The sequence below is a fragment of the Nerophis lumbriciformis genome, linkage group LG04 (genome assembly GCF_033978685.3).
Source record: "Nerophis lumbriciformis linkage group LG04, RoL_Nlum_v2.1, whole genome shotgun sequence".
NCBI lineage: Eukaryota > Metazoa > Chordata > Actinopteri > Syngnathiformes > Syngnathidae > Nerophis > Nerophis lumbriciformis.
This window is the reverse complement of record NC_084551.2, coordinates 485001-495164: the sequence shown is the minus strand read 5'-3', so window position 1 is coordinate 495164 and position 10164 is coordinate 485001. Positions and strand designations below refer to the sequence as shown.

The window sequence follows — 10164 nt, the reverse complement described above, 5'->3', positions numbered from 1 at the left end:
ATTAAAGTGAAAGTTAATTGTTGGTTTGTACATAGTATATGTAACTGTTAATGTTGTAAAAGGTATTTGCACAACTAATTAACGTTAGCGTTTGTGACACGTCTTGTGCCGTGGGGTTCTTTCAGGACCGACAGACTGAACGCCAGACGGCTTTGCCAGGTTTACAATCTTTTAATTTTACACAAAGTCTTTTCTCTTCCAACTGCGCGGATCGCGCACCTGGGCACGATTGCGGCGTCGCTCCCGGCGCGCCCCGCCTCGCCGCTCGCTCGCCGCCGCCGCCTCTCCACAGCGTTAAAGAGGAGCGCGTCTTTGTAAACACTGAACAGGCACGCCAAACGCGCCTCTCAGAGCGAAACGGTGCTTTAGTTTATGAATTTACAACGCAGATACAAATGACACATTCATGTTTTTGTGTAATAATGACAACGTATACGCACGCGGACGATTGACTTGTTGATGGTGATGGCAAGAACGCTGTCGGGGGTTTTCTTTTCAAATGTTCGTTCATAGCCGTTGTGCTGCTATGATAGGCCATTTCCGCTCGACACAGTGTGCATACAACAACATTATTAGGCCGTTTATTGAAATACTCCCACACTTTTGACGACTTTTGGCGTGCTTTTTTCCCCTCGCTCGCATCGTCTGCTTTGCGCTCCGCCATGACAGTAAAGTAGTGTGACGTAAATATGCGACGCGCCGACGCACAAAAACGGTGTCGACGTATTTACGTAACCGATGACGTCGACTACGTCGACGCGTCGTTTCAGCCTTAATATATATATATATAAAACATTTTCTTGAATAAATAAGAAAGTAAAACAATATAAAAACAGTTACATAGAAACTAGTAATTAATGAAAATGAGTAAGGGTGATGGGTCAAATGCAGAGAATAATTTCGCCACACCTAGTGTGTGTGTGACAATCATTGGTACTTTAACTTTAACTTTAACTTTAAAATAAACTGTTAAAGGTTAGTACTATTAGTGGAGCAGCAGCACGCACAATCATGTGTGCTTACGGACTGTATCCCTTGCAGACTGTATTGATATATATTGATATATAATGTAGGAACCACAATATTAATAACAGAAAGAAACTACTCTTTTGTGTGAATGAGTGGAGGATGGGGAGGGAGGTTTTTTGTGTTAGTGTACTAATTGTAAGTGTATCTTGTGTTTTTTATGTTGATTTAATAAAACAATAAAAATAAACCGATACCGATCATTTCCAATATGACATGTTTAAAGCATTTATCGGCATCTCTAGTCTCAATGTATTCCATACGTTTCTGAAGCCCGTTCCAGGTCCCACCCACGGCACGTTGTGATTGGCTCATTCGGCCACTATCCTCTCTCCCATTGGCTACAGTTCCGTTATGGGCGGGGCCATGCGTGCCCTCCGAGCAGGTAGGTTCCTCACTCGGGGACTCCGTCCGTGGTCAACACAGGAGCGGGCGAACATGGCGTCAAGCAAGAAGGGCGGCAGATTTGACAAAGGCGTCAACGGGAGACGCTCGTCCAAGCAAAAAGAAGCTCCAGTGGGTAAGTCGTGAGCTCGCGATTTTTTTTACGTGTTTCTTTCTCTATGACGTCCGCTGTCATCCCCCTGCGTGCTAGCTGTTAGCCGCTAACAACACAGGCGGGGTTTAAGCCGCCGCCGTTAGCCGCTTAGCTCCAGCCATGAAAACTCTTGTCCATCCATTTCCTACCGCTTGTCCCTGTCGGGGTCGTGCTAACTTATTCTCTCCCTTATGATGGCCTAACGGTATTAACTTCGTTAGCGAATTAAGCTCCCGCTCCTTTCATGTTGCCGACATCCCACACTCTCCCATTATACCCGTTAAAGAATATCCATTTTCTACCGCTTGTCCCTAATTTATGCTCACCATTTTGTGTCCCTGCTTTCAGCCGTCGACACTGACAGGACTCACCTGAGCAGGTACTTTTATTGTCGTCCTCATTCAGGGGGTTTAAAAATAGATTGAACTCCTTGGCTTGTGCGAATTGTGCATCGTCGTCAAGTCTTAGTGACGTAGGTTGTGACGTCAAAGCAAGGAGACCGGAAGTGCTCATTCACCCCCATTTATATTAGGACTTTATGTGTTTCTTCTTCTCCATTGTCCTATGCCCCCAGTCAAATGTAAACTTCTGGAAGGAGCGGCACGTGTGAGTCATTTGTTCCTTGTGGCAGAGGGTGAGTAGCAATTTGCGCTCCTGCCTCTCAAGAAGAAGGTTCTGGGTTCGAATCCAGACTCGGGGCCCCTCACTTTGGATGCTGTCGGGGCCACCCTTCCACAGGCTTAAAATGTACACAGTGGATTTTAAAGGTACACCTCCCTGATACCGAAGTACATGTCAAACTACTTCCTTAAACTACAAACCCCGTTTCCATATGAGTTGGGAAATTGTGTTAGATGTAAATATAAACGGAATACAATGATTTGCAAATCCTTTTCAAGCCATATTCAGTTGAATGCACTACAAAGACAACATATTTGATGTTCAAACTCATAAACTTTTTTTTTTTTTTGCAAATAATAATTAACTTAGAATTTCATGGCTGCAACACGTGCCGAAGTAGTTGGGAAAGGGCATGTTCACCACTGTGTTACATGGCCTTTCCTTTTAACAACACTCAGTAAACGTTTGGGAACTGAGGAGACACATTTTTTAAGCTTCTCAGGTGGAATTCTTTCCCATTCTTGCTTGATGTACAGCTTAAGTTGTTCAACAGTCCGGGGGTCTCCGTTGTGCTATTTTAGGCTTCATAATGCGCCACACATTTTCAATGGGAGACAGGTCTGGACTACAGGCAGGCCAGTCTAGTACCCGCACTCTTTTACTATGAAGCCACGTTGATGTAACACGTGGCTTGGCATTGTCTTACTGAAATAAGCAGGGGCGTCCATGGTAACGTTGCTTGGATGGCAACATATGTTGCTCCAAAACCTGTATGTCCCTTTCAGCATTAATGGCGCCTTCACAGATGTGTAAGTTACCCATGTCTTGGGCACTAATACACCCCCATACCATCACAGATGCTGGCTTTTCAACTTTGCGCCTATAACAATCCGGATGGTTCTTTTCCTTTTTGGTCTTGAGGACACAACGTCCACAGTTTCCAAAAACAATTTGAAATGTGGACTCGTCAGACCACAGAACACTTTTCCACTTTGTATCAGTCCATCTTGGATGAGCTCAGGCCCAGCGAAGCATAGGAGCGTTTTAACTTGCACTTACAGATGTAGCGACCAACTGTAGTTACTGACAGTGGGTTTCTGAAGTGTTCCTGAGCCCATGTGGTGATATCCTTTACACACTGATGTCGCTTGTTGATGCAGTACAGCCTGAGGGATGGAAGGTCACGGGCTTAGCTGCTTACGTGCAGTGATTTCTCCAGATTCTCTGAACCCTTTGATGATATTACGGAGCGTAGATGGTGAAATCCCTAAATTCCTTGCAATAGCTGGTTGAGAAAGGTTTTTCTTAAACTGTTCAACAATTTGCTTACACATTTGTTGACAAAGTGGTGACCCTCGCCCCATCCTTGTTTGTGAATGACTGAGCATTTCATGGAATCTACTTTTATACCCAATCATGGCACCCACCTGTTCCCAATGTGCCTGTTCACCTGTGGGATGTTCCAAATAAGTGTTTGATGAGCATTCCTCAACTTTATCAGTATTTATTGCCACCTTTCCCAACGTCTTTGCCACGTGTTGCTGGCATCAAATTCTAAAGTTAATGATTATTTGCAAAAAAAAAAAAGTTTATCAGTTTGAATATCAAATATGTTGTCTTTGTAGCATATTCAACTGAATATGGGTTGAAAAGGATTTGCAAATCATTGTATTCCGTTTATATTTACATCTAACACAATTTCCCAACTCATATGGAAACGGGGTTTGTACATGCTGAGAGAAATTAACGCCTGTGATTAGGAGGTGATTCTCTTGACGTTTCAGGCTACTACACCCAGCTGATTTGCATCACAACTAGGGGTGTAACGGTACGTGTATTTGTATTGGTTCGGAGTTGTACCGAACGAGTTTCCACACGGACATAAGTAGCGTAACGCACGTAGTGTAAACAATGCACACCGAGGCTAGCAGCTAAAGGGCTACGATAGACTGACCATACGTCCTCTTTTCACCGGACATGTCCTCTTTTGCGGAGCTGTCAGGGCGGAGTTTCTTAAATGCCTCAAATGTCCGGCATTTTGAGTTAGGGTTGCGTGTATTTTCAATGTACGTTCAGGGTTAAGAAGGGGTTAAAAACAAAACAAATTGTGAAGGTGCTCAGCAGCATTGGTGAGGGAGGGGCAGAGACAGAGAGAGAGAGAGAGAGAGAGTTATGATAAACGCGCATGCGTCGCCAGGCTCTGCTTTTTATCCATAGATTTATCACATTAAATTTTTTATTGTCTATAACAGGGGTGTCAAAAGTGTGCCCCGGAGGCCATTTGCGGCCCATAGCTAATGTTTTAAAGGCCCACGGCACAAAATGAAAATACTGTTTAAATAAACAAAAACATAACAAAAGTGAAATAAAAAAGCTTAAAGGTTAAATGTAATTTAGAAAAAGTTGCAATGTTGACTAATAAAACAAAGCTGGTTTTTTTTCTTTCAAACTGTCATTGCTCAAAACATAATATTGAATCAAAATCAATGTTATTATGAATTATTGACCTATCCAAGGTTCCCATTACTTCACATCAAATATTCCACTAAGAAAAATATTTTTGGTGGAAGATTTTGCAAATTTGGTAAATAAATAACCCAAAAATTTATGTTTTGTTGTTTTCTTACTGTACCAAAAATGAACCGAATTGTGACCTCTAAACCGAGGTATGTTCCGAACCTACATTTTTGTGTATCGTTACACACCTAATCACAACACAATCTATTTTCAGATTAGTGCACGTTTAGCCATCTATCATACCGAGCAACGCGTGTGCTGTTTTTCTTGCACTGCAGCGACTTCCTTTACCGAATTTAGGGTTATCATTAACTCCAAAGATATCTTATGGTGCCAGGATGCTAGTTTTACTTTGATCTGTTCTATTTTGAAACATGCTTCCCATTGAAAAGAGTAAGTAAAACCTAAGGAAAACAAAACTACAATGATGCATAAGAGACGTGCATTATTTTAGGAAGTGACGAAAATGTTATGCACTGTGCTTTTTAACATCCTTCAAAGTAATACGAGTATTTAAAGGGTAAAATTAGTGAAACTTAAAAACAATAAGTTGTGCTCTCACCATTCAAATTCAAAATGAGTGACTCTGTGTGCCTGAGAAATGATTGCCTTCACATCAAGACTGGCTTAAATCGCACAGTACTGTACTTGTTATTAAGTCCCTTTAGCTGTATTATACTAAGTAGCCAGGACAGAGAAGCATGTACCATGCGGTGACTTCCATTACGCTTCTGTGGTTATTATCAAACCCCCAGTTCTATTTTCACTCTCTCTAAGTGTACGGTAATGTCTGTGTGTTCCAGTACTTAAACCCTTTAAAGCTTGTGTTCTTGCCCATTCAAATGCTACTGTACATTAGACTCTGCTGCCGACTGCTACTACTCGCTAGTCTTACCATATCTGAGTTATTGTGCAGAAATATGGGGAAATAACTAAAAAAAAGTACACTTCATTCATTAACCGTGTTACAAAAATGATCAATTAGAATAATACATAATGTTGGATATAGAGAACATACAAACCCTTTATTCAGTGAATCAAAAATACTGAAATTCCACTAAATAGTAAATTTGCAAACAGCTAAACTTATACACAAAGCAAACTATAATCTGCTACCCAAGAATATGCAACAATTATTCTCAACACTTAGAGAAAAATGTAATTTAAAACATTTGTACGCACGTACAACACTTAAGACCTTCAGTATATCAGTATGTAGAATTAAATTATGTAATGGATTAAGCAAATAAATCAAACGATGTGCTAATATGATCCACTTCAAGAAACTCTTCAAACTTAGTGTTTACAAACTACAAAGAAGAACTATGATAAACATTCTGAATTTATTTCATTAATCCATTAATTTTCAAGATAATCTTATTCATCTCACCATATGAAATATAACTTACTTCACTAATTATTTATTTATTTTTAATGTTATTAGTTATGGAGTATATTGTGAATAAATTGAGAACAGGAAGTGAAGAATAGTTTTAGCAACTGCTATGTAAAGGAAAAGGGGTAGGATTAAATAAGCTCTGCTTCTTCCTACTCCTTTTCGAACATGTTGAATATAGAAACTGGAAATTGTGATGTATCATGTTGTATGCATGCTTGTTTGAAATAAACACTAACTCAACTCAACGTTATTGTCCTCATGTCATGGAGAGCCACTTAACGTCTTGACTATGTTGCTACTGTTGCTTAGTTTAGATTTGTAGTCTTTTCGTAAGACTTGACGTAACACTTTCTTTTAAACAAACCAATTCTAGTGGTGGTGTTTATTTTATTAGACCACAGCGCAGAGCTCCACTTTGACTGCCACAAGCTTTGTCATTGTCTGATTGTATTACATTCCGCTGCCACTATTTTTGTGTTAAATTGTTGGTATTTTACTCCCCAGTCAAAGACATTGCAACGCTGTGTAATTGTGTTGTTGGAGTGTGCGCGCACGGCCATTGTTGCGTGTTTCCTGTTGTTCAAGTTGGGCTTATGTGTGCACATCTGGGACAGGGGTCACTGCTTTCTGTCCGCTCTTCCTCTCGCCCATGCAACGCTCAAACTTTGCTATTATTAAAGATACCTCCCCCCCTCACACACAATTACCGTACTATAGTTGTAGCGGTTGCCGAGAATCAGCTGCCTGGAAAGCCTGATAACAAATCGCATCAGTGTTTCTACACAGAACTGAAATCTAACTGTGGCGTGTATGTAGGGAAGTAATGGTAAATGGTATAATGATAAACCGCGGTAAAATTCTAGACTGTTAGTTATACCGTTTAAATTTTTTAATTACCGAAAAATCGTCATTTATTAATGCATTTTAGGCAACACTGCTTACTTCCTGGAAACGGAGTCACAGCAGCACTGGCGCATGTGCACTAGCGTCATTTGGCTTGAAAAAACATGGCGGAACGCAACGACACAGACTTTGCTAATTTCCCCTCGGAGTAAACCGAGCCGAACGCTTAGTTTAACTTCATTTCCGTGGCGTTTTGGCGTGCGTTTAAGAGCGCACTGCTGTTTTTAGATAGCGACAGGTGTGGACAATATTTGAGACAGGCTCATTTGTCTCACACTAAAAGTATACAGCGGTAGGAGAAAACTATTTGATGTTGCTTTCATTTACGAAACACAATGTCCCTCAGCTGCTGTGACTTGAGAGTTCACGATGTGAGGAAACATGCAGCAGGCGATGTGTCAGGAGCGTTGTCACAACTTGTTTGTTTATAAAGTCTTTAGTTTGTTTACTAGGATGCCCATTAAGTGCTAACTTTGTCAGTGTTCCAATAACATCAATACTAGCGCAAATGTTTCGTCATCTCATGGAATTGAACAAAAGCTGTGAAGATTGTGTATTAGATGTGAGAGGTGTCACTCCGGTTTATTTTTGTTGGCCACAGGTTTATTTTTGTTGGCCAAACTATTGCACTAAACCGTTTGGTGTTATTGGAGAAGAACAAAGCTTGTTTATTAGACATTATAATAATTAGCCAAACTGCTTTGTCTCTTATATTGATATCAAAACAAAAACACATATTACTTGTGGGCTTTTTCATGTCACAAAGGTATTACTTTATAAAACATTCATGTGACATACTGTAGCATTTTGTTAATATTTTATGGTGTATAGTTAATTCTTATACGACATATTTCTGCTCAAACTCTTAATTGAGATGTACATACATGTCAGTGTACATAACTTACAAATACTTCTATCGAAATGTAAAAATAAAGATAAAGACATCATGTAATCGTAAAAAAAAATGACACAATACTTTTAATGAACAAAAAGACAAATATTTGTCTTTAAATATATGGATAACATTTATCTATAGCCTTTTTATTAGACATTACAAATGACATGATGGCGTCGTGTTCACACCCCACCCCAACTCTGTGTTACCTAACATAATCAATAATCCTGATTTTAATTTTGATAAAATAATCTTAATTAATTTTTTGGGCCATAATTGTGCAGCCCTATATGTAAGACTAAATCTCATACATAAACATATCTATATGGACAGAAAGTGTAGTTACGTCTCATCAGGTGCCACCTTGCAAAATTCGTACATACATACATCCATCCATTTTCTACCATACATTTGTTTTTGTTGATCTTTTATGTCTATAAATTGCTATATTGCACAACTTTTACATTTGTTTGATATATTCATGGTATTTTTTCTGCCGTATTACTTTGTTTATAATGCTTGTGTCGCTTTCATATGCACATTCAATTTATGTTTGAAGTAGAGAAAACAGTGTTTTTATCTACAATAATGTTTCTTTCACAAAGGAAATGTTTGTTTTTTATTTATGTAAAACATTTAAAAGTACATTTTGGAAATTTTGAGCACGTTTAAAAATACCGCGATAATATTGATAACCGTGATAATTTTTGTCACAGTAACCGTGACAATAATTTAAATTTTTTATTATTTTTTGTTAAATGGTTGTTTGTTTATATGTGCTCTGCGATTGGCTGGCGACCAGTCTCTGGTGTCTCCAGCCACTCACCTGAAGTCAGGACACGCAGTATTGAAAACGGAAGGATGTCATGGATGCATGTGGGCAAAAAACATAAAGAGGTTGAAAAATATTTCTTGAGGTTCCGCTGCTCATTAAGAAAATAAATGCATGCTATTGATTCATGATCGTATGATACCGTTACACAATAAAGTCCAGTTTTGTGGCTACAATTTATATTTCCAGAGTGTGATGTCACAAAAACGCACAAGTTAACCTTTTAAATCAGGGTGTCCAAACTTTTTCCACCGAAAGCCACATACAGAAAATTTAAGGTTTTCTTTTTGTTTGACCAAAACAAAGTCAATAGTACAGTACACATAAACTAAAAGCAAGAACTACCATCTATTAATTTAAATATTTCGGTTCTGCCCTCAAAGTTCTCCTGGGTCCAGGGAATTATTCTCTGAATTCGTAAACAATAACAAAAACACTAAAAAAATATCTTGAGGAAATGAAGATATCAACCTAATCACTCTAGTACTGATTCAGTACTAACTACCCTTGGTATCAATACCACCAATTTATGGATAGAGTTGCCTTCCTCTTAAGTGTTGTGACACAATGCTGACACACCAACAGTTGTTGTATTATCCTATTTCCAGACACCTATAAATCTACTTGTTAATTTCCTGTTAATAACTACTTACTTTCTGCTGTGACACGGTTTCATTCTTAAAGTTTACAACACACTTATTTCTTGATGTTGTTTCAAGCTAGTTTAACCGCTAGTTTAGCTATTAACCAGGTTGCTCCTGGCTTGCTCTCAGTGTGTAACATGTTTAGCCTCATTCTCCAGTGATAATAATACTAAAGATATTAAGAAATGCAGATTATTTGCTGTACTGCAAGTGGTTGTTTTATGGGAGTGGCTCCACACTGTGGATGGAGACATAATTGTCAGGGATTATATCAGCCATGGCTGTGGGGGTGCTTTTTGTCAGAATCTGGTGAACTCCTCGCACATATGTGTGTGTTTATGTCACTGGGTCATTGGTTGTAAGAGTGTAAAGCACTTTGTGTCGCATTTCATTTATGTATGAAAAGCGCTTTAAAGTACCAGTAGAGTGGAAAAACAAGGGGACTTTATATGCTTATTTGTGTTTCATTGTATCCATTAGACCACATTTTAATCGTGATCACGATTTTAACAACTACGATTAAATGAGGGTGATCGTGGACGATATTAAGACTTAAAAAACAGGCTCTGCTGCATGTCAAATCAAGCACGTTCCCTACCAACAGTCAGCAAACAATTAGAGGGGGACTGATAGACAGCGGACTCATGTGGGAGCAAGCATAGGAGTGACAACAGAGGTTGAAGGTGGATCATCCAGCAGCTCCCGAAAATATTAGGTAAAATAAATGCATTATTACATTGGTGCCCGTTACAGTATATTGCAGTATAAATAAATACTTCTAAATAAAGA

At 39.1% G+C, this 10164-nt stretch overlaps 1 protein-coding gene across 4 annotated transcripts in view; it reads left to right on the top strand.

Moving 5' to 3' along the window:
- Positions 1-1434: 1434 nt before the first annotated feature.
- The window catches only part of lipeb (lipase, hormone-sensitive b), a 72637-nt gene continuing 63907 nt past the window's right edge, over positions 1435-10164 (top strand). Inside the window, exons 1-2 of one of the 4 annotated variants that reach the window (XM_061947179.1) lie at positions 1438-1546; positions 1913-1943. In XM_061947179.1, coding sequence (XP_061803163.1) covers positions 1465-1546; positions 1913-1943 — 113 coding nt within the window. In that variant the 5' untranslated portion in view covers positions 1438-1464. The other 3 variants (XM_061947170.1, XM_061947195.1, XM_061947188.1) reach the window with 3 other exon arrangements.